A 25937-nucleotide genomic window follows, 5' to 3' on the forward strand; every position below is an offset into this window, starting at 1 on the left:
AAGTAAGTCCTTACAATGATGCAAAAAAAACATAAATAAACAAAAACACAAACATTTAACTGGCATGTTAGTACCCAAACTATAGACACCAATAACAGCCAACGGTGAGCAACAACGTCAAGTGAATGTTTTTCTCTCTCTCAAGGTCTCTCTCAGTGCAGCCTTAACAAACCTTAACAAGCAGTAGGCCTATTACTAAAGCACACTATGGGAATCAAACACATGATGTATAAAAATAAAAGTCAGAGTCTGAATCACAAGATCCCAAGTCTATTGTCAGGTGGTATGCAAATAATTTTGTTTGTCAGTATTAATATATTAATATTCAGTTTCTATTTTATGAAATAAATAACATTACTTAGTACTGCATTGAATTGCCTCCTTGATTATTCGTTTTGGTTATTTTGAATGCTTATAGTTGCAGGAGTTGTAGAATGCCTAGTAAAAGAATGCCCTTTGTTATCAGGGTTACTGGTGTTACATTACAGATTTAGGCACCACAGCATTCTCAGCCTTTTTAATGCATGGTTGGAGAAGTGACAAATATGGGATTATCTGAGCTCATAGTCTCATCATAGTCATGCAAAGGCAAATGAAATGCTTCTCAAAATTTCACACAGTTTATTATTCTAGACAGGATGTGTCGATTTTTGGTCAACTTTTCATTGTACCTTCTAATGTGAATCCTGTAACCCGCATGTAGCTGTTCAGTAATACTAAGTCTGCCAAAAAAATTTAGCTTCATGCTATTGTCTAGATGACTGTGGCTACTTTCATGCCACCTGCATTTTTCAGAAAGATGTTTTAGATCTCTTAACTCTGTTGTTGTCCACAACACTTTGGTACCAACTCTTTGAAACAGCAAGCAGGGAAAGCAGACAAATGCATTACTTACACCACACCCAGTTAGCCAACTTCGTTTGTCATAACAAGAGCTGCAAAAAGTCAGTATGTAAGCTTGTCCTCGATCACTTGCCTGCTGTTGAATTTTTAAGTCAGGTCAGCCCAGTCTAAGATCCTTTATGTTCATTTTTTTCTTCAAGTGAACGATTTATGAAGTAGTGTTTCATTAAAGAAATAACCACATTTTCTTTGATTTCAGAAGTTCCTTTTTAAGTTGCCAAGTAGTGCTTGCTTATCTGTAGTTACGAGGTGGATGTGAACTGTGCACCATTAACGTCAACATGACATAATGTGTCGATGATTGTCCAATCACATTAGATTAAAAAATTTTAAAACAATACTAATTCTCTGCTAATAAATGTGGGAGTCTGGAGTGCACAGAGCTGCGAAAAATCTGAAAGCAACCAATTAAAGGGCAGCCTCAGATTACCTGCTTGCCTAAAGATCAAAGACTTACATAGAGTCCCATTTGGCTGGTGTCCTTTACTCCAGAAATATAGGTATTCACACAGTTTTTTTTTTATCACACAGAAATTAAATAAATACTCACCAGAACCAATTTTTGATGGATGTTGATTTACTGACCCCAGGCACATTGTGCAAATAAACACATTTATTTCATGTTTATTTCACATACCTAATTAATTTAAGTAGAGTTTTAAAATATTTGGGGGTGGGGGAAATCACGGCACCCCACTTTACAAACAGCCACTGTTTCAAAGTCCTAAATGCTTGTGCCAAATTTTTTGAGCTTCTAAGCAGTGGTTTGGCTGTTGGAATTGGTTTAAAAAAACTTTGAACTTTCAAAGTTTCAGGATGAATAGTTGGAATTCACCCAAAACCTAATCAGCTCTTGAGACTAAAGAGTGAACATTATCCACAAATTTCCGCTTTACTTCCTAAATATGTGAAATATGGAGAAAGTTAAAATGTTGTCTCTCTATAAATGATACTGAGAATAGCTTTCCCACTATCACTCTTGATCTAGGCGCATCTTCCTCTTGCCAGATCTTTCTTATAACTGCTGCTCTAAATTTGAATGTCCAGACTTAAGGTGAAATTTATACAACCCCAAATCAGAAAAATTTGGGAATGTAAGGAAATTGCAAGTAAAAAAATCTTAAATTTACTTGGACTTTTATTTCATAGCAGACAGAGCGAACCCAGGATATTTCATATTTTGTCTGGTCAGCTTCATTTCATTTGTTAATATACATCAATTCCTGCATTTCAGGCTTGCAACACATTCTGAAAAAAGTTGTGACCGTAATATTGGGACCACTTTGTAATGTTGCCATTTTTTCTCACATTATGTAAAAGATGTTTCGGCACTGAGGATAGCAAGTGATGAAGAGTTTAAGGTGTTATTTTGTCTCATTCTTCCTGCAAACATATCTTAAGGTGTGCAACATTATGGGGTTGTCATTGTTGGAATTTTCACTTCAAAATTTCCCACAGATTCTCTGTTTGGACTGCAACTCACTTCTGACAGGAGTACCAGTATGTGCTATCAAGCCACTGTAGATGGTCCAGAATGCAATGGCCCATCTTATATTTAACCTGCCGAGGTAGGCACATGTCACTCCTCTCTTCAGGTCGCTACATTGGCTCCCTGTAGTAGCACACATTAAGTTCAAATCCCCGATGCTTGCCTAAAGAGTAGTCAAGGGTTAGCACCTGTGTATATGGAGACGCTAGTGAAGTGCAATGCTGCTTCTCACCCAGTCAGATCTACCAGGGAACAGCTTCTCATGATAGCACCTCTGCGTGGTATCAAGTCTTAGTCCAGACTCTTTTACTGTGTAGTTCCTAGTTAATGGAATGAGCTACCCACCTTCATCCAAACTGCTGACTGCCTCAATGTCTTTAAGAAGTAATTAAAGACCCATCTATTCTGTAAATATATGTCTAATTGATTAAAAAAATTACCCTGTGATCTTTCATATTATTGGTTGATTTGTTGTTACATTAAGTTTAATTGCTTCATCATTTGTTAGTCTATTAATGTAAATTTATTAGTTATTACATCTTTTCATTTGTGGCAATCAACTTTTGTTACATGTTCTACTACACTTGGTGAGCAAACGGGCCCGAGGATAATGTTACTCAATTATGTTACCTCTTTTGTAAGTTGCTTTGGATAAAAGTGTCTGCCATGCAAATAAATGTAAATGTCTTGGGGACAGGTCAGGCCAGCAGGCATGTCAGGCCAATACCCATACCCACTTCTTCCGTAGCCATGTCTTTATAATGTATAATGTATTTATAATGTAATGTAAGCAGAATGTGGTTTTGCATTGTCTTGTTAAAAAATGCATGGATGTCCCTAGAAAAGATTTCGTCTGAAGGCAGCATATATTGCTCTAAAATCTCAGTGTACTTTTCTGCATTACTGCTGCCATCACAGAAGTATAAATTACCTTTACCAAGGCCACTAACACAACCCCATACCATGATAGACTTTGGATTTTGGACTTATTGCTGATAAAATTCTTTATGGTACTTTTCATCTTTGGCCAAGACCGCACAGCGTCCATTTCTTCCAAAAAAGACTTGGAATACAGATTTGTCAGATCCCAATACACGTTTCCACTGTGTGATGGTCCATCCCAGATGCCTCTGAACGCAAAGTACTCGACGGTTAGACTAGTCATGATTAACATGAGGACTCTTATTTGTACAGTAAAGTTTTACGTGGTATTTGTGACTATAACTTGGTAATGTAGTGCTTGACAAAGGTTTGCCGAAGTAATCGTCCCTTGTCCATGTGCTTATATCAGATTGAATGACGGTGTTTAACTTTGGCTTGTGCCCTTGTCCTTTACGAAGTGAAATTCCTCCAGATTCCTTGAATTGTGTAAAAACATTTTGCACTGTAGAGGGCGAAATATGCAAATCCCTTTAAATCTTTCTTTGAGGAACATTGTTTTTAAACATCTCAGTTATTTTCTTATGCATTTGTTGACAAACTGGAGATCCTCTGCCCATATTTGCTCCTCAAAAACTCAGCCTTTCATGGATACTGCTTTTGCACCAAAACATCATCTCATTTAATTGCTTACCTTATTACTGGCCCTAATTTGCCCCGTACCGATTATTTTTGTGTTGCAGTCTGAAAGTGCAGGAATTAATATATATTAACAAATAATATAAAGTTGACCAGACAAAACATGAAATGTCTTGGGTTCACTGTCTACAGTAAAGTCAAAGTAAATTTAACAATCACTGCGTTTTTTTTTTTTTTTTTTTTTTTTGCATTTTCCATTCCATCCCAACTTTTTCTGATTTGGGGTTGTATTTCTACCTAGAGGTTCCAAATCAGAACCAGATGTAGTTCTCCATCATTTTTCACTCTGTGGACCAAAAGATGCTCAGACCCACTAGATACAATGAAATTCTGATCCTCTAATGTTGCTAAAGATCCAGGTCTCACAGTGACAAGTCTTAACATTTCTTTGGCTTAAGACTCATCTTCATGCTTTGGATCTTTTTGGAAACATGGGTTGTGATCATACCTTATATAAGGTATACCTAATATATACTGTATATATTTTTAATATTTGTCCTTTATTTCAGAAAGTTAATGTTATTGTATTTATTCTCTTTTCAATGTTTTTATCACTTACAGTTTGTTCTTTTGTGACGGGGTGCATTGTTGTGGGGTATCATAGTGTAGAATCCTATGCACATCTTCCATTCAAGAAAGATAGAGAATGAGAGAGAGAGAGAGAGAGAGAGAGATGGAGAGTCACTAGGTTGACAGGACTGGCAGGTAGCAAAAATACTCTGTTGTTGAGGTTGTCCTGGAAAGTAACATCTATGGAATCCAGAGAGAAACAGCAGTACTGGGGTTGTAAGATGGCAATATTTCTCCAGTATTCTAGAAAGCAGACCGCCTCTACCCAGCCACTAGCACGCTGTATGTGGTCCCTTAGGGTGGGTTTATACTTCACGTGACACGATGCATGCTCAAGTGGATGCTACTGCTACACAAGTGGTGTATCAATCCCTGGACGGGGCTTCAGCTCATTGAAAGGTGACCACACACACACACTAGCGTCATTTTAGCATCACCAAATCCCCAAACCTTCATGTCTTTGGAAGGAAACCGGAGCACACTGTGGAAAACCACTATGAAAACATGCAAACTCCAGGCAGGGAACACCAGGGACACGACTCCCTGCTAGGCAGTAGCACTACCACTCCGCAACTGTACCGCCCCCACACTCATAATTATTAACAGTATTCATTATTTAATTGAAGTTAACGACTTATCTGTAAAATGTAAAATACATGCTTTAACACGTTTCATCATGAAAGTGATATCAAGTTTAAACCTAAGGATTCTAACTGTGCAGAAGGCTGGAATATCATAAATTGAATGTGTTCTGTGTGGCAATTGCTGCTTGCCGGTGCTGTCAGTTCAGGAGGAAGCCCTAGAAGCACATAGCAATTAATAACTGGGTCGGTTTAAAGATAATGTTTACGATGGGCTACTTTAATGATGAAATAAACTAGAAGATTAAAGTGGAAATTTCCACTTTAAACACAAAGTACACCTTTTCACTGTGTCCTATTTTTTGTCTCTGTGGGTCAAATACACTGCCGTACATTCTGATTCTCTTGTGAAGGTGCAAAAAAAAAAAAGAGACCTTTAAAATGTATTGTGTCACTACGTTGGGGAATATGAGACACTTGAGTATAAAACACCACAAATTCATTTGTATGTTGGCGTTTTGCTTCACCACATCGAACTGTTCATCAAATATTGAAGCATGCACATCGATCCTGTAGGATCTGCAAAGCAGCTTGCTGTCACATGTAGACAGTAAACAGAAACTCTGATGTCACGTTCCGGCTTGATCACACTACGACCCCCGATTTTTTGCTGGTACTGCAACGCGTCACGATAATTTCTGAGGACATGCTCACAGGACGCATCAAATGAATGCTGGGAACGCATAGCAGCCATGATGCGTACGCGTTCTGAGCGTGAAGTATAACCCGGCCCTTATGAGGATGAGTGGAATTGTATAACCCCTTTAGAATGTGCAACTGGGGAGCTGCCTTTTAGACTTGGCTGTTTGAGAATATTTAGGGTTTAGGGGTTGAGAAATACTAGGGGCCCATCAGAGTGAGCTGTAGACTGCCTCGGTAGTTATTCTGTGGACTGATATGCAGAAATCTCATTGGGGGTTTTAAAGTCATTTTATCATAGAGAAGTAAAAGTCTTATGCTGTGTTCCATTTACCTCAGAGGTCATATGTTGGAGCTGGAAATTACATCATACCTGAGTTGACCACATTAAAGTAAAACATTAGTGAAACAAATATGGATACCTTCCGGAAAACTTATGCTGTGTTTGCTTTTTCAAAATAAATATCATTTGATAACAATGCATTACGTGGTATTTTGAGCATCCAAACACCATTGCAGCATTGGCACAGATAAAGGTTGGACAGCACTGTGTGTACGACTGATTTATTGAGATACAAATTGAAGTGCTAATAAATGATACTAAAGCTTTCACTAAAGTTTGTAGTGTACTTCACCATTTTGGATTGATGTCATGATCTGAAGTCGAACAAACTCTGGTTTGACAGACCAGCCTCACATTTCTTAGTAGGAAATTTGATTTATAAGGGCATTCCAGTTGAAACTTCTGACTAGGGAAATTCAGAAATTCTGACTTCCCAGTTTAAATGTAATGCAGCACTAAACTAGCTGGAGCCACACTGAGTGGAGAAAAACACCCTCCATTGAGAGAGAGAAAGGCAGTGTAGGTGAGAAGGTTGTGGTTCTCATAGGTAGTTGGAAAATTCACGTGGATATGTCAGCTTACCTAAGAAATAACACAAATATCTGTAGAGTAATGTCCAGTTAGACGACAGAGCCTTATTTTCAATCTTGAAGTATTTCCTGTTTATCCCTTCCAAATTTGTTGCATTAGAAATATAAGCACAGGTATTTTAATTGATACATTTATCATGGTAAATAGATAAGGAAAATCACAATGAAAGCACTTTCCAAATCTACTCAAAACTGCTGAATACAGTCCAGCCAGGTTACCATAGGTTTAGAGTCAGGTGATTAGATAGGTTTATACTGGAAATACTGTATTTGTTGGTATTGTACTCTGTGGTCTATTATTATTGCACACAATAATCTGTTTCCTCACTTGACAAGGTAACCAACAAAGAAGACCTTTGTCTAACTTGCTATTATTTACTGCTTGGAAATGTAACATATAAGAGAAAGTCAGTACTAATATCTTTCCAAAAGACAGTAAAAGAGAGTTTTTCAGCCATTTTAGATAAAGTAGCATATTATTCCCAATGAGAGTTAAAGTAACCAGGATCCAGTCAATTAACTTCTCCAGAAAGTGCAAGAGTAGGATGATACCAAGTAAAGTCATGTGTCTGTAGCTGGGTAATACTTCTGTGGAGCTCTTCAAGATTATTAAAATTCAGTCAAAGACATACAGGGTCATGTAGAGAATGGTCGTGGTTTAAAGCTGGGCTTCACATTTGTTAAGCTTTACAACTATGTAAAGAAGTTGCACTCAGATTCTATTCATGTAAAACACATAGCTAGAGGCTGTTGAGAAATACTCAGTTCCCTACATTTTTAATAGTTATCTTGATATTTAATTTAAAAAGGAAAATAACAGTTTCCCTTCAAAAAATTGTAATAGTAAAAACTTTGCAATGCATACTTGTTGGACGTGTAGAAGCAATCTTCCTGGGAAAATGCATTTGGCAAACATGTTGGTATTTTTTCACCCCAGGATTAACATTGGCAAACTTGATAAGGAACCTGTTACCCTGCATTGCAATAAAGCACTCCATATGGGCGGAGTCAGGTCAGTGCTGGATAAAACCGCTCCTTTAAAACATAAGGAGGTTTCCTTTAAACGTTCAGCTCCTTGGTATAATTCAGAATTGCGATCTATGAAAGCAGCTGGCCGACGCCTTGAGAGAATGTCACGTAAGACTGACCTCACCGTGCACATCCAGGCTTTCTCTGACCACCAGAGAGCTTACAGAGAAGCACTAACTGCTGCCAAGAACACCCATTATGGCAGAATAATAAAAAGTGGCCACGATAACCCAAGGGTTTTGTTCTCTGTAGTTAATAAACTAATCAAACCCGCATCTGGCCCACTCTACCTCTTATACTGAAGTCTGTGAGGAATTCCACCACTTTTTCTGTAACAAAATTAAAGATCTAAATAATTCAACTAACATAAATACATCATCTGTTTATATCTCTCCCTGTTTTCCCACTCCATCCATCTCCTTCTCTAAGTTCTCACCAGTCACATCTGCTTTTTTTAATGACCTGCTTTGTAAGAGGAGGTCGACTACTTGTGTACTGGACCCCATCCCCACCACACTTCATAAATCCTTCTTTCATGCCATAATCCAAGACTACTACAAAAATAATAAACTGATCTCTTGACACAGGCTTTGTGCCAGTCACTTTTAAAATCACTTCTATAACCCCAATGTTAAAAAAGTCTGGTCTTGATGCTGACAATCTTAACAACTTTCAGCCAATTTCCCACTTACCTTTTCTGTCAAAAGTTCTTGAGTGTGTTGTAGCTTCACAACTCACGAATTACATAACCTCTAATAATTTGATGGAACCCTTTCAGTCTGGTTTTAGGGCGCAGCACAGCTGTGAAACAGCCCTGCTACGGGTAACCAATGATTTGCTTATGGCAGCAGACTCTGGACAAACAACCATATTAATTCTATTAGACCTCAGTGCAGCATTTGACACTGTCAGACATGACATTCCTGACTTTATTACCCTTCTCTCAGTTTACCTCTCTGTCAAGCTGCTCATGTAACCTGTATGTGTGTGTGCTAGACCATCAATTATGTTGTCTGTTAGGCTTTTTCTCTGAATTCACTGTCTTAATCTTCTTTATTTATTCATCTGGTTTGTACAATGCTATATACTGTATACCCTGCCCTTCTATCTTAAACTCTGTGAAGTGCCTTGAGCATGGGAAAGGCGCTATATAAATAAAATGTATTATTATCATTATTAAGAAATGTACACCATTCAGGACTATAATTCCGGACATCAAAGTGAAAATAAAACTGTATTTAAATGGGAGCTACTTTATCATCCCTAGTATACACTTAAAACACAAAAAAGCATGATACATCGGAATTTCACAGTTATAATTAATTGAAATAAGTAAAAAATTTAGTAGAGTATTAAATAATGAGGAAAAAATCTCTAGATACAGTATACAATAGGCAAATTGAAGCAAAATGCACTGAATAAATGTGGTACACCTAATAGATCACTTAAGTGGATTAGTAAGTAATTAATATATAGATAACAAAACCATTACAGTAGCAAAGAAAATTGCCAAAAAATATCTGGAAGGCAAATAAAACTGTGAATTCAACAATTAAAAGTGAGGACAAGTATCAAAAGCTACTGAAGAATGTTGCTAATAACAACCCTAAGATGTTTAATAAATACAGGAACACTTGAGGAATGATGTAAATAAAATAAGTGTATAAAATATATTGATAAACAAATAGAAAATACAAGCAATTAAAAAAATGTCGGCAATATGCATTAAAATAAATTTGACCTTTCACATACATTACTAACTAATAAAAACAATCTACCACATATTGTCACTAGCTTAACGGACATTTTATTTTTCTGCTAAATTTCAAATCCCATTTGTCCTTTTATTCTGATAGATTTATGAGTTGAGAACTGCAGAAGTAAAAGAGAAATGCACACTGAATAGTAGGATGCCCTTACAGATGTATTAGCATCCTGGCTTTGTCAGTGTGTGACCACTAAAAATAAAAACAGAATTACACTTATATCTTAAGAGTTTAAATTTGCCCAGAATGTATATACTAAGGATAATCTCTAAAATAATATAATCTCTATAGATAAAAATTATGTCATTTCAGGCTCATTTGTGTCCAGGCGATTAAATCAAGGTAAGGGTGTTTTTTCTTTGTAAGATTAATGATTTGTTTTAATGGAAACTATTAATTTATTCAAATATGATATATTATCTTTAATGGGAGGAAATATAATTCCTCAACAATTTGACATGTGCTGAATGTACAACTTAATAAGACATTTTACTGCACGTGAGATTCATTTTAGATACTGTATTTCCAAGAAGAGGTCATGGCTCACATAAGGCATTCTGGTAATAAATAGTTAAAGCACCTGTTGCTGCGCAAGTACGGAATGAAAACAGAAGGATGTCAGTGTCTTTGTAAAGAAAATCATTAAATTTTACTGCCTTAGTATGGAAGAAATTCTAACAGTTTATTTATAAAACCAATAGCAAAGTTTTGTTTTCAGTGCCTCTAAAATATTTTTTCTTGAAAAATATCAGCAGTCAATCTCAGCTTTGTGGTGTCTTTCATTGTGTTTCATTTTTCTATACATAAATAACTTTAGTTCTTCAAATTCATAATCCAGCTGTACTCTATCCTGAAATATTAAAAGATTTAGTGTGATATGATTTGACTGTTAAAATTCCATTGCTTCCTCGATGTGCTATTGTGAAACATTTAAAGGAACAATCTATTCAAAAAATGATATCTTTTAATGTTACTCACTCTATGTAGTTTATAGTAATGGTTGTGAAAAAATGTTAATGTTATGTTTTCATGCAGCACAAACAAAAAATGTTTCTGATACAAGTACTGTATATGGTGACCAACACTAGACAACAGCAAACAACAGCCCATGAAAACAATCTCACATTATTTGTGTCACATATATACATTTCAAGTGAATTATGAGCTGAGATAGTTCACTAGGGTGTTTTCCAGATGTGTCTTATTTAACAATATTTCAGTAAAAATACACGTTTGGGACATTGTGAGCATGCAACTGGATGAACTGACGTGTGGTATTTATGACATATATAATCTGTTTGCAATAATTGTCTACCTGAGTGCATAGTAGGTGTTTATTTTAAATACAAACTTGTTCATTCACAGTACAATTGACAAACATTAAAAAAATTAAGTAATTGAGAACTTTGCAATATTACAATGAGGGGCAAATTATAAAATTCTAAAATATTTCCAATAGCATATTTAGTGTTCTTTTATAAATCATTGCCTTAAAAATAACTTTGAGTCTATCTAAAATATTATAAACATAATAGTAGCATATTTATTTCTTGATGAATAAATATGGAGGAAATAAAAAATATAAGAAAGAAGAATATATTGATTGTGCTTTATAAACTGAATATTTGTAAAACTCTATAATCTGAATATTATGACTGTTGCCTTATTAATGACATTTTTCCTTTCCTAACCAATTCCATATGTGGGTTTGTGTTAAATTGTTACATGCAGGTACTGCCACCTGGTGGTCATTATGTAACTTTACTTAACAAACCCATTTATACAATGTCAAGTGTATCCTGAAACTCTACTTTTAGATGTTTCTCATTGGTGCCTCTGGTCTTTAATACTGGATATACTTACTGTTATCCCCATGAAGAATGCTGCTGACTGAAATGATGCCACAGTGATACCTATCTTGTGTCAGAAATTTAGATTTGTTATTCCTTTATCAATCAATCTAAAAACTTTATGTAGCACATTTCATACATTAAATGCAGCTCAAAGTGCTTTACATATAAAAAAAATATTGAAAAGAAATAAAACAGCAGCATGTACAGTAGGCAAATAGAGATACAGTTACAAGACATGTATATCAAATAAACTAAGGGAGACTGAAATAATGAAATAAATAAGTAATAGAAGAAAATATAACTAAAAATCCAGGATAAAACAATGTGTCTTTAATAGTTTTTTTTAAAACAATGAAATGAATCAGCTTCTCTAATTGTTACAGGTAATGTATTTCCTAGTTTTGGAGTTTAATGATTAAATGCTTGCCTCCACACTATGTTTCTTGTTAATGCTGGGTATGTGAAGAACCTCAGAATTGAATGATCTTAGGGAATGAGGGGGAGAGTAAATAGTTAAAAGATCAGTGATGAATGAAGGTACTAGGCCATTAAGGGCTTTGTAAACTATTTCAAGGAATTTTAAAACCTGTTCTAAAAGATACAGGTAGCCAATAAATTTCACACAAATATGGTGTATTATGATCTGATTTTTTTTGTTTTCATAAGTGTTCTAGCTGTAGCATTTTTAAAAATCTTTAATTTAATATTTAAGAACTGCAGTAATTACAACAATTTGTAATTTAAGCATGCATCAACTTCTCAGCATCTTTTTTTGATAAAGAAGGTCTAACTTTAGCAATGTTCCTCAAATGTAAAAAAGATGTTTTGCTGACATATTGGATGTGAGTTTTAAAATTCAGGTCACATTCCAGGATTATACCAAGATGCCTAACCTGTGATTTACTTTAGTAAACTACTAAGCCTTGATTTCAGCTTCCCCCTCATTCCCTGGGGCTGTAATAATCATTTCTGTCTTTCCTTTATTGACATTTAAAATATTAGCAGACATACATTTAATTATAACAGATAAACACGGAGATTGTTTGTTATATGAAGATCTGTAGGTTTTCCTGCTACATACATCTGTATAACAATAAATATCTACAGTATATTTTCTAAAAATGTTCCCAAGAGGAAACATCTAAAGAGAGAAAATCAGTTGACCAAGGATGTCACCTTTTGCTATTCTATTGTCAATTATTTATGATTTTTAATTTAACGTGAAACTTCTTACTGCTCTATAGATAGATAGATAGATAGATAGATACATTATTAATCCCAAGGGGAAATTCACATAATCTTGTTTCAGTTTAGGAAAGTACCAGAGAATCCTATTGATTTAAGATGGTTTAACAGGATGGAATAATCAATCGTGTCAAAATCAGCAGTTCAGTCTAATTAAAATTCGGTAATTAGCCAGTTGGGTCACTCAATCATAGTTACACATTGAGCCAGTAGTGGTGCTTGGACCATCAACTGTGTAAATTAAGCCTAACATAACTCCTTTCTACCAAGAAGATCTACTGGGAACTGCAGACTTAACCAGTTGCATTTTTGTAATACAGTACTTTAAAGCTTTATTTTGAAAAAGTATAAAACTACATCCATATTAAAAAGAAAGCACTGTTGTGATTAATTAAAAATGTTTTGCCATTCATCATTATGGATTAGCCTTATTTTAATGTTTCTATTGTATAAATTAGTTAAATATTACAGCAGTTGACAGCTATGTAGGGGAATCTAATTGTTGCATTACTTTTCTTAAGATAAATTTCACTGTTGGAGCAGACAGTAAAAAAAAAAAGAAAGTTAATATTCCTGTTGAGAACTGTCTGTCTCCATTAAACTTTATAGTACTTTAGCTATTTACTTGAAAAACATTAAAACCATAATACACAGGATATTGAAAATTAGTGGATGACATACAAGATGTAACTAAGTTATTCTTGTATTTAAATGATAAAACTGTGCAATAGGTTATTGAACTAGGCAATGCAAATGGTATCAACTCCCTGGGATAGGATGGCTCCCTGGTCAGGGATTTTTTCCTGTCTTGTATGGAATGCCTGCTGGGACATACTCCAGCCTCCCTATGATCCTACTCAGAATAAACAGATTTAAATAATAGATAGATGGATGAGATTATATCAGCATTCATATTTTAATATAAAAACCATGTTGACAACAGATAGATGGGACAATTGTCCAAGCTTAAGTAAATTTTGCATATAAACCATTTTCTGGTTACCATGCAGAGAATCTTGGCAATGCAAATGTATAAATAGTAAGTGATTAGTAAATGAATAATACATTTGCTTTGATTTTTATATATTGTGGCAAATGGCTGGGATCCATGTCCGGCCCAGACGCCCCTTTGATACTGGATCCGGGGGAGCAGCCATGGGGAACATTTTGGTGGCAGCTCCCCTGGGTTGCATCAGGGCCACAATGGTGGAACACTAGAGCTCATTCCTGTTGGGCTGCATGGCTTAATGAGTCAATGTGGGCTGGACTGCAGCCACATCCAGAAATGCAGCCTGAAGTAGGTCAACAAGCACTTGCAGCACTTCTGGGGGTGCTATAAAAGGAGCCTCCAGCCACTAGTCTAGTTGCCAGAGTTAGGCTGATGCCAGGGAGAAGTAGTGAAGGAAGAAGAGTGTGGTTTGGGGCGATTTACTTTGGGTTTTTTGGGACTGTGTTGGGCTTGTGGGACAAGGGGAAGACGTGCCCCATGGCTGAAAAAGAATTAAAAGTTCTTTTTTGTTTATTTTATACGTGCCTCCATTGTCAGTCTGTGTTGGGTTGACGCCTATATAGCACCTTTGCCACAATATTTAAATATCATGGTGGGTACAATAAATGATCTAATTCTGCCATGAAACCCAAATTTAATTTTTCCTTTTTTTGTAAAATAACCTGAAATATTTTCAAAAGCCTACTTTGTAGATGTTGTGAGATTTAAAATATTTATCTCTGTTGACAGAAGATGAATTAGGAGACATTAATGTGTTGGGGTTCCACCTATTCCTTCTTATATTACAAAATCAAACAACATAAGTAAAGTTGCGGTGTAAAATGTCTGCCCCCTGCCATATGAAATACTGGGGATCTCTTTCAAAGTGCACCAGAACTTGGGCTTCTATCCATTAAGTCGTTCTTTCAGAGTGGCTTCAGTTTCCCTGGGGAGGATCAAAAAAATATTACACTGGTGACATGATGATTAATTAGTAGTTACTCTTTTGGCACTTGCCAGAATTTGGCTACTTGGTTTAAAAATTTGCTTGTAAACTACACAGATCATAACCAGATCAAAAGTCATGTTTTGACTTTTGGCACTTGTAGAAGCTATATAGATGTTTTGAAGTCCTTTTTTTACTTTTTACAGTAAATTAGTAGCTTTGCTTTGATTGCATTAAGAAAACTAATTGTGCTGGTGACGATTTGTCACAAACCGTTCCGAAATATATACATGGTTTAACTAGGAGAGTTGGAATCTAGAACTAATATTTTTCTTTTTCTCATCTCCAGAGTTATAATTTGCATTAAGAAAGTTATAAGTAGTGATGAACAAAACAGCAAAGGTCTGACTGCAAAATTAGAAAGACACAGTAGAAATGGACTTCATTGGAGAGTAGCAAGGTTAAAGCTACATATAATCGAGGAGGACATAAATTCTTTTCTCTCATTTGCTATGAATCACCTAAATAATTTCAAAGCCTTTTCGGAGAACATTCCATTGACAGAACTAGTTTATTGTTATGTTTATTTTTTAATATTTATTTACTGCCTTTATAAATGTTCATTCATTCCCTGTGCTTTGTGGGTGGCGTTCCAGGAGGCGGGGCTTTCCTAATGTCACTACTATTGGATCCTCCTTCCAATAAAGGGCTGTAAATAGGAAAGAACCAATAGAGGTTCATTGAGCTTGGTTGCCGTCAGTTTTGGGAGTATTGTTATTTCTTTATATATCCTGTTTTTGGTGATTTATTTCCTCTGTCTTTAGGATTTGCCATTGTTTTTTGTATTGGGACATGTTTGACTCGGACAATTTCATTTTTGCTCAATTGAGCATTATTTTTTACACTTATTTAAATAAATAAGTCTTTAATTTATAAAGTTATATCGTTTGTTTTGTCTTTATAAGCTAAACTTTTTCGCTGTTTCTCCTTCTTGTGAGGCATTTTTAGTATTTTGAGATTCTAAAGTGTTCCTTGAAGACCAGTTTCACCATTTTTGGTCTAGCTTAGGCAGAAGCATCAGCTAGTACTTGAGGACTGACTAGGTTGGAATGAGTTTTTCCGGTTCTTACCGGTGAAGATCCTGGTCTCCTTTTGTAGCACTTTCGGGGCCCTCACATCCCTTTCGTCATGTTCCTGATTCCTGTTTACAATGGGAAGAAAGCATGAATTCTGCTCCTGAATTTCTATCGGAAGTTCCTTTAAGAAGAACATCTAGTCATCTATCTGTGAGCAAAACTGAAGCTTTTCTGGTTCATGCAAGAAGACGGTGATCAAACACAAAAGCAAGGCCATATCAAAATGTCTGAAGCCAAATTAAAGTTTTGGACTGACTTAATTAAAGTCTGAATCTAATCCAACAGAAATACCTCAGTTGGTTCTAAATTAAATTAATTCTACAAGGACGATTAGACTACAGTTATTCCGCAACAATTCGAAAGACTGATGATTATAGGAAGCACTTATAGGAAGGTTATAGTCATTATAACTAAACGTGGCCTTGATGAGTGAGGTTTGTGACATTGTAAATTTTTAAATAAATAAAGACAGTGTGGCTCAAGTTCCATACTGGTACAGGTGTATGCACCTGCAAAAGTGTGCACAAACAGGCCAGGGTTTAATGGGGGAACTAAGTGGCTGTGCATCCACATGCAGATGTGTGTGGTTCAGTCTGTTTCCTGGGCAAGAAATGGAAAAAAAAGAAGAGGAAGGAAAGAAAGAAAGAAAAAGGAGAGAAGATCCAGGATAAAACAAAAAGGAGGAGTTGGTGAAAGCAGGGAGTGAGAGAGAGGAGCCAGTGCAGTGCTGAGTAGGCAGCCAGCCAGAGAAGTGAGCCCAACGGAGGAGTGTGTTGCTGGCCTCGAGAAGGTTGAAGAGGGTCACTCCATCTGAGTGACCTTAAGTAGAAGGAGTGAGTCGGTGCTCGAAGAGGGCTTCTGCTTAAGGCTGAGGAGTGGCATCAGGAGTTGAAGGAGCGAGGCTCAGTGTGACAGGCTACTGCAAGCCTGGGGTGACAGCAGGGACTCGGGTCTGTGATTAAAGGTTGGCTGTGCCTGTCAGAATTACATCTCCTCTGCTTACACCAATGAGGGAAGCATTGTGACTCATTTGTTTTTAGATATCTACTTTTGAGACTTTTAACCTCGTTTTAAAGGATTATTTGTTTTTTATTTTATCATCCACTGATCACTTGATTTTATTAATTATTTATTTATTTATGGAAAAGACACTGCACTTTCTGCCACTTTGAGGATTTGAACTACTGACTTTGACTTTGGTTGAATAAAACATTTAAGCACTTTTACACCTACCTCTTGCTGACTATGTGTGTACTCATTTGCCCGACTCTATCCTCGGTATAAAACTATTGACAGTTCAGGGTTCAAGCTGCCAGGAACTGTGGAGCTATACCCGGACCATCACAATGGCAAGGCCAGTTAATACTTATAAAGAACAATTACTCTTTCACACAGTGCCACTTGGTGTTGGCTAACTTTGTATACTCAATACATGGCACAAGTTAAGAAAATAAAAATGTTCACTAAGGCGCCCTTTATTCCGTATAATATAAAATTTTGGTTGAAGACAAGAAAACATTCAAAGTTTTCAGTAACATAGTAGTTGGTATTTTATATTAAACCCTGTTTTGTATACTTTCAGTGTTTTTCATGCAACTTATTTTAAATTTAAATGCATGTATATAATGTTATGAATAATGTATGATTGTTGGTCATACAAGTGAAAGCAAAATTCCTTTCAATAAAATAAGACAAGTTTCAGTGTTATAAAGTGATTAATGAAGTTTGTCAAAAATGCAAGGCCCTGTACAAATGAAATTTCCTTTCATGCAATTTGTATGCTCTTCAGTGTCACAAATGTGAACTATGAAAAACACCACAGGACTTTACTATGCAAAATCAGTTCCTGTAGTTTTTAACATGACTTTGTGGTGTTTCCTGGAGAATAATCGCACACACATCTCCATTGGGACAATAGGGGTTTGCCATTGAACTTAACTGCCTGTCTTTGAACTCTGGGTTATAAATACCACATACCTCATGTGAACCTTCAAATGGCACACAAAGTGCACCCAGCTAGTATCTGAACCAGGGCTCAAGTGTTGCTGTAGCACCAACATGTCTTCTGCATAAGAAAATCTGCTGTTGTACAACTTCCAATAAATTTGGGAGAATAACATCTGTAAGCAGTTTGAAAACAACTACATGAAAGGTTATTACAAATTACAAAAATTACCCTCAAATCAGTAATTTACTGTTAGGGACTCTCTAGGATGCTTGAGAGCTGTTTTCAAGCCCAAAGTGACGACCTGAGGTCAAAAGTAATAAAAAAGTGGGATATATTAACAAAGCAAGTGAATTGCAGGAGCGCAAGGAAAAGACATACACAAAGCAGTAAAATAACCAATAACAGACCCTAAGCCTTGAGGCCCACTTTAAAAACAAAGTGTCTGACTACTCAGTCCACTTACACACTGCTCTCACCACAAATTACTATTCTCATTAGCGTACTGGCTTTTCTTTCTCCTGCCAGTTGAGTCCTCAGCAACAGCTACCTCCCAACTCGAAGACCAGCAGTATACTGACTACAGGGGCTTCTAAGCCTCAGGCTGGGACCATAACATGGATATGTTATGAGGCCAAACCACACAGCCTTCTAGTGACTCATGAAACATTTCACAGTATCAATAAACTCACTATCATGCATTTCAAGGTAAATACCAATTCAGCATACACTAATTTAATAAAGTCTGACTTACTGGAATCCATTATTTCAGGTAAACATGGCATTTTGTTTTCTAGAATGAACTATAGTCTAGTTTGTTTGTAATTTTTGTGCTTTGTTTTTGAATAGATATTCCCATCAAGATGTTTATTCGAGGACGTCCAATCACTATGTACTGCCCTTCTAATATTCAGAACTATGAAAACCTGAGAGTGGAGCAGCCAACAGAAAAGCTGGATCTCGAGTGGGCGTATCCTTACCTAGATTTTGTAGTACTAGTAAGATATATTTGTCAATGTATCACAAGTGTTTTTCATTGTAAGCATAACTGCAAGCTTCGGGCCAGATACAATACTTAACCTACAGTGGTGTGAAAAACTATTTGCCCCCTTCCTGATTTCTTATTCTTTTGCATGTTTGTCACACAAAATGTTTCTGATCATCAAACACATTTAACCATTAGTCAAATATAACACAAGTAAATACAAAATGCAGTTTTTAAATGATAGTTTTTATTATTTAGGGAGAAAAAAAATCCAAACCTACATGGCCCTGTGTGAAAAAGTAATTGCCCCCCTTGTTAAAAAATAAGCTAACTGTGGTGTATCACACCTGAGTTCAATTTCCGTACCCACCCCCAGGCCTGATTACTGCCACACCTGTTTCAATCAAGAAATCACTTAAATAGGAGCTGCCTGACACAGAGAAGTAGACCAAAAGCACCTCAAAAGCTAGACATCATGCCAAGATCCAAAGAAATTCAGGAACAAATGAGAACAGAAGTAATTGAGATCTATCAGTCTGGTAAAGGTTATAAAGCCATTTCTAAAGCGTTGGGACTCCAGCGAACCACAGTGAGAGCCATTATCCACAAATGGCAAAAACATGGAACAGTGGTGAACCTTCCCAGGAGTGGCCGGCCGACCAAAATTACCCCAAGGCGCAGAGACGACTCATCCGAGAGGTCACAAAAGACCCCAGGACAACGTCTAAAGAACTGCAGGCCTCACTTGCCTCAATTAAGGTCAGTGTTCACAACTCCACCATAAGAAAGAGACTGGGCAAAAACGGCCTGCATGGCAGATTTCCAAGACGCAAACCACTGTTAAGCAAATAGAACATTAGGGCTTGTCTCAATTTTGCTAAGAAACATCTCAATGATTGCCAAGACTTTTGGGAAAATACCTTGTGGACTGATGAGACAAAAGTTGAACTTTTTGGAAGGCAAATGTCTCGTTACATCTGGCGTAAAAGGAACACAGCATTTCAGAAAAAGAACATTATACCAACAGTAAAATATGGTGGTGGTAGGGTGATGGTCTGGGGTTGTTTTGCTGCTTCAGGACCTGGAAGGCTTGCTGTGATAGATGGAACCATGAATTCTACTGTCTACCAAAAAATCCTGAAGGAGAATGTCCGGCCATCTGTTCGTCAACTCAAGCTGAAGCGATCTTGGGTGCTGCAACAGGACAATGACCCAAAACACACCAGCAAATCCACCTCTGAATGGCTGAAGAAAAACAAAATGAAGACTTTGGAGTGGCCTAGTCAAAGTCCTGACCTGAATCCAATTGAGATGCTATGGCATGACCTTAAAAAGGTGGTTCATGCTAGAAAACCCTCAAATAAAGCTGAATTACAACAATTCTGCAAAGATTAGTTGGCAAAAATTCCTCCAGAGCGCTGTAAAAGACTCATTGCAAGTTATCGCAAACGCTTGATTGCAGTTATTGCTGTTAAGGGTGGCCCAACCAGTTATTAGGTTCAGGGGTCAATTACTTTTTCCATACAGGGCCATGTAGGTTTGGATTTTCTTTCTCCCTTAATAATAAAAACCATCATTTAAAAACTGCATTTTGTGTTTACTTATGTGTTATATTTGACTAATGGTTAAATGTGTTTGATGATCAGAAACATTTTGTGTGACAAACATGCAAAAGAATAAGAAATCAGGAAGGGGGCAAATAGTTTTTCACACCACTGTATGTAAGAAACTACATTTAGACTGGTACATCAGTTTACATATTACAGGGGAGTTTATAAAACTTACAGAGATAGTATTTCACTTTTTAACTTTAGAAAATCTGGCAACAAATAATTAATTTTGTTTTTGAGTTCTACTTAGAGAAAACTTGTCATCTTAATAACCAGATTACAGTATTATATTTTTAACTATGTTAAAGTAACTTTTTGACACTAGCACTGGATTTGCTTTCTCTTTGTTCCCTTTTTGTTCTTAACAAGCAGCTTCTAGATATGGGTATCGTGGACGTGATTGTCGCTCCAACCTGTACTTGCTACCGTCCGGAGAAGTTGTGTATTTCATTGCTTGTGTGGTGGTCTTGTACCACATTGATGATCAGACTCAGAGACACTACCTTAAACACACCGATTGTGTGCGATGGTAAGTCAGGCTTAGAGAAGACACCATCTTTCCAACCCCAAAGATACTTTTCAAAGGTGGTGCACTTGTTTTGTGAATGTAACACATGTTGAGGTCTCATATGCAAAAATTAATTATTACAATTTTTAGAGATGCCTTTCTCAGTGATAATGTCTCAGTGATAAAAGTTCACATTGGATTATGTGTATTTTTATTAGGACATAAGCCTTAGATTTTTGCCTAACAAGATTCCATCTGCCAGGCTCATTTGAGTAACTAATTGCATTGTTGCTCTAGCATTCCTTTCATTTTTGGTCAAGATTTCCATTTCAACTATTTAACTTGGTAGATGGCTGCCGATTTCCACAACCCTTTGTATGAAATGCTTTGTAAATTCCACATTGACAAAAAAACACTTAATGTTTATTAGGATCCCTGAGTATATAATTTTAATATGCATATCTAAATATAATCTTCCTACCAAGTCCCCGTAGTATTGGGGAGTTAAGGTAATATACTGTACTAGCAAAATACCCGTGCTTCGCAGCGGAGAAGTCGTGTGTTAAAGAAGTTATGAAAAAGAAAAGGAAACATTTTAAAAATAGCATAACATGATTGTCAAAGTAATTGTTTTGTCACTGTTATGAGTGTTGCTGTCATCAAGGATTTGATTATCATTATTTCTTTCAATCAGGTTCGTATTTGGAGGATGTGTTGCATTCAAGTTACATTCCGTGTTTGTCAACCGTTGTAAAGATAACAGGTTTCATTCATCGAAGTGTTCACTACTCAAATCGCTATGCGAGTATTTAGCGGCAGTGTCTCTATTAAGTTGTGGATTTGCCTGCGAATATTTAGCGACAGTGTGTCTATTAACTTGTGGAAATTTGCTGCGAGTATTTGGCGGCAGCATCACAAAGTTGTTTTCATCTAGCTGCATCAGAAAATGTACCACAACGTCTGACACGCCTCCTTTTTAGTGTTTTCTCACAGCTTGGATTGTTGCTGTCATAATCAGTTTGAGTCTACACATATATATATACTCAGCAAAAAAAGAAACGTCCTCTGACTTTCAACTGCTTTTACTTTCAGTAAACTTAATGTGTAAATGTTTGTATGAACACTAAAAGAGTCAACACCATAACACATAAACTAAAAATGTTTCACAATGTGTCCCTGAATGAAGGGAGGCTCAAAATCAAAAGTACCAGACAGTATCTGGTGTGGCCACCAGCTGCTTGAAGTACTGCAGTGCATCTCCTCCTCATGGACTGGACCAGATTTGTCAGTTCTTGCTCTGAGATATTACCCCACTTTTCCACCAAGGCACCTGCAAGTTCCTGGACATTTCTGGGGGGAATGGCCCTAGCCCTCACCCTGCGATCCAACAGGTCCCAGATATGCTCAATGGGATTGAGATCCGGACTCTTCCACTGCGAGGATGATCAGCTGTCCTTCCTGTCTCCCTGTAGCGCTGTCTTAGGCGTCTCACAGTGCGGACATGGCAATTTATTGCCTAGCCACATCAGCAGTCCTCATGCCTCCCTGCAGCATGCCTAATGCACGTTCACGCAGATGAGCAGGGACCCTGGGCATCTTTCTTTGGGTGTTTTTCACAGTCGGTAGACAAGTCTCTTTAGTGTCCTGCGTTTTTAGAACTGTGACCTTAAATGCCTACTTTCTGTAAGCTGTTAAGGTCTTAACGACCATTCCACAGATGCATGTTAATTAATTGATTATGGTTAATTGAACATGCATGGAAAACATTGTTTAAACCCTTTACAATGAAGATCTGTAAAGTTATTTGGATTTTTAAAACATTATTGTTGAAATACACAGTCCTGAAAAAGGGACGTTTCAGCAAATCCACCTCTGAATGGCTGAAGAAAAAGAAAATGAAGACTTTGGAGTGGCCTAGTCAATAGCAAATAGTTTTTCACACCACTGTATATGTGTATATATATATATGTATGTGTCTATATGTGTGTGTATATATTATATATATATACAGTGGTGTGAAAAACTATTTGCCCCCTTCCTGATTTCTTATTCTTTTGCATGTTTGTCACACAAAATGTTTCTGATCATCAAACACATTTAACCATTAGTCAAATATAACACAAGTAAACACAAAATGCAGTTTTTAAATGATGGTTTTTATTATTTAGGGAGAAAAAAATCCAAACCTACATGGCCCTGTGTGAAAAAGTAATTGCTCCCTTGTTAAAAATAACCTAACTGTGGTGTATCACACCTGAGTTCAATTTCCGTAGCCACCCCCAGGCCTGATTACTGCCACACCTGTTTCAATCAAGAAATCACTTAAATAGGAGCTGCCTGACACAGAGAAGTAGACCAAAAGCACCTCAAAAGCTAGACATCATGCCAAGATCCAAAGAAATTCAGGAACAAATGAGAACAGAAGCAATTGAGATCTATCAGTCTGGTAAAGGATATAAAGCCATTTCTAAAGCTTTGGGACTCCAGCAAACCACAGTGAGAGCCATTATCCACAAATGGCAAAAGCATGGAACAGTGGTGAACCTTCCCAGGAGTGGCCGGCCGACCAAAATTACCCCAAGAGCGCAGAGACGACTCATCCGAGAGGTCACAAAAGACCCCAGGACAACGGCTAAAGAACTGCAGGCCTCACTTGCCTCAATTAAGGTCAGTGTTCACGACTTCACCATAAGAAAGAGACTGGGCAAAAACGGCCTGCATGGCAGATTTCCAAGGCAAAACCACTGTTAAGCAAAAGAACATTAGGGCTCGTCTCAATTTTGTTAAGAAACATCTCAATGATTACCAAGACTTTTGGGAAAATACCTTGTGGACTGATGAGACAAAAGTTGAACTTTTTGGAAGGCAAATGTCCCGTTACAACTGGCGTAAAAGGAACACAGCATTTCAGAAAAAGAACATCATACCAACAGTAAAATATGGTGGTGGTAGGGTGATGGTCTGGGGTTGTTTTGCTGCTTCAGGACCTGGAAGGCTTGCTGTGATAGATGGAACCATGAATTCTACTGTCTACCAAAAAATCCTGAAGGAGAATGTCAGGCCATCTGTTCGTCAACTCAAGCTGAAGCGATCTTGGGTGCTGCAACAGGACAATGACCCATAACACACCAGCAAATCCACCTCTGAATGGCTGAAGAAAAACAAAATGAAGACTTTGGAGTGGCCTAGTCAAAGTTCTGACCTGAATCCAATTGAGATGCTATGGCATGACCTTAAAAAGGCGGTTCATGCTAGAAAACCCTCAAATCAAGCTGAATTACAACAATTCTGCAAAGATGAGTGGGCCAAAATTCCTCCAGAGCGCTGTAAAAGATTAATTGCAAGTTATCGCAAACGCTTGATTGCAGTTATTGCTGCTAAGGGTGGCCCAACCAGTTATTAGGTTCAGGGGGCAATTACTTTTTCACACAGGGCCATGTAGGTTTGGATTTTTTTTTCTCCTTAAATAATAAAAACCATCATTTAAAAACTGCATTTTGTGTTTACTTATATTATATATCACTAATGGTTAAATGTGTTTGATGATCAGAAACATTTTGTGTGACAAACATGCAAAAGAATAAGAAATCAGGAAGGGGGCAAATAGTTTTTCACACCACTGTATGTATATATATATATATATATATATATAAACTCAGCAAAAAAAGAAACGTCCCATTTTCAGGACTGTGTATTTCAACAATAATGTTTTAAAAATCCAAATAACTTTACAGATCTTCATTGTAAAGGGTTTAAACAATGTTTTCCATGCATGTTCAATTAACCATAATCAATTAATTAACATGCATCTGTGGTAACAGGTTGGGCCACCCTTAGCAGCAATAACTGCAATCAAGCGTTTGCGATAACTTGCAATGAGTCTTTTACAGCGCTCTGGAGGAATTTTGGCCCACTCATCTTTGCAGAATTGTTGTAATTCAGCTTTATTTGAGGGTTTTCTAGCATGAATCGCCTTTTTAAGGTCATGCCATAGCATCTCAATTGGATTCAGGTCAGGACTTTGACTAGGCCACTCCAAAGTCTTCATTTTCTTTTTCTTCAGCCATTCAGAGGTGGATTTGCTGAAACGTCCCTTTTTCAGGACTGTGTATTTCAACAATAATGTTTTAAAAATCCAAATAACTTTACAGATCTTCATTGTAAAGGGTTTAAACAATGTTTTCCATGCATGTTCAATTAACCATAATCAATTAATTAACATGCATCTGTGGAATGGTCGTTAAGACCTTAACAGCTTACAGAAAGTAGGCATTTAAGGTCACAGTTCTAAAACGCAGGACACTAAAGAGACTTGTCTACCGACTGTGAAAAACACCCAAAGAAACATGCCCAGGGTCCCTGCTCATCTACGTGAACGTGCATTAGGCATGCTGCAGGGAGGCATGAGGACTGCTGATGTGGCTAGGGCAATAAATTGCCATGTCCGCACTGTGAGACACCTAAGACAGCGCTACAGGGAGACAGGAAGGACAGCTGATCATCCTCGCAGTGGAAGACCACATGTAACAACACCTGCACAGGATCGGTACATCCGAATATCACACCTGCGTGACAGGTACAGGATGGCCACAACAACTGCCCGAGTCACACCAGGAACACACAATCCCTCCATCAGTGCTCAGACTGTCCGCAATAGGCTGAGAGAGGCTGGACTGAGGGCTTGTAGGCCTGTTGTAAGGCAGGTCCTTACCAGACATCACCAGCAACAACGCCGCCTATGGGCACAAACCCACCTTCGCTGGACCAGACAGGAGTGGCAAAAAGTGCTCTTCACTGATGAGTCACGGTTTTGTCTCACCAGGGGTGATCGACGATAAACACGAATCCGTCCAAGAATGAGCGTTACACCGAGGCCTGTACCCTGGAGCGGGATCGATTTGGATCGATGGCTAGGGCCATTCCCCCCAGAAATGTCCAGAAACTTGCAGGTGCCTTGGTGGAAGAGTGGAGTAACATCTCACAGCAAGAACTGACAAATCTGGTCCAGTCCATGAGGAGGAGATGCACTGCAGTACTTCAAGCAGCTGGTGGCCACACCAGATACTGACTGGTACTTTTGATTTTGAGCCTCCCTTCATTCAGGGACACATTGTGAAACATTTTTAGTTTATGTCTTATGGTGTTGACTCTTTTAGTGTTCATACAAATATTT

At 37.3% G+C, this 25937-nt stretch overlaps 1 protein-coding gene across 3 annotated transcripts in view; it reads left to right on the forward strand.

Moving 5' to 3' along the window:
- The window catches only part of eml3 (EMAP like 3), a 265243-nt gene that overhangs the window by 188377 nt on the left and 50929 nt on the right, over window positions 1–25937 (forward strand). For 2 of the 3 annotated variants that reach the window (XM_039769278.1, XM_039769280.1), the window contains 3 exons: window positions 9861–9890; window positions 18511–18631; window positions 20636–20785. In XM_039769278.1, the coding sequence (XP_039625212.1) occupies window positions 9861–9890; window positions 18511–18631; window positions 20636–20785 (301 nt within the window). The remainder of the gene's footprint in view (window positions 1–9860; window positions 9891–18510; window positions 18632–20635; window positions 20786–25937) is intronic. The other variant, XM_039769279.1, reaches the window with a different exon arrangement.

This window comes from Polypterus senegalus, chromosome 11 (genome assembly GCF_016835505.1).
Source record: "Polypterus senegalus isolate Bchr_013 chromosome 11, ASM1683550v1, whole genome shotgun sequence".
NCBI lineage: Eukaryota > Metazoa > Chordata > Cladistia > Polypteriformes > Polypteridae > Polypterus > Polypterus senegalus.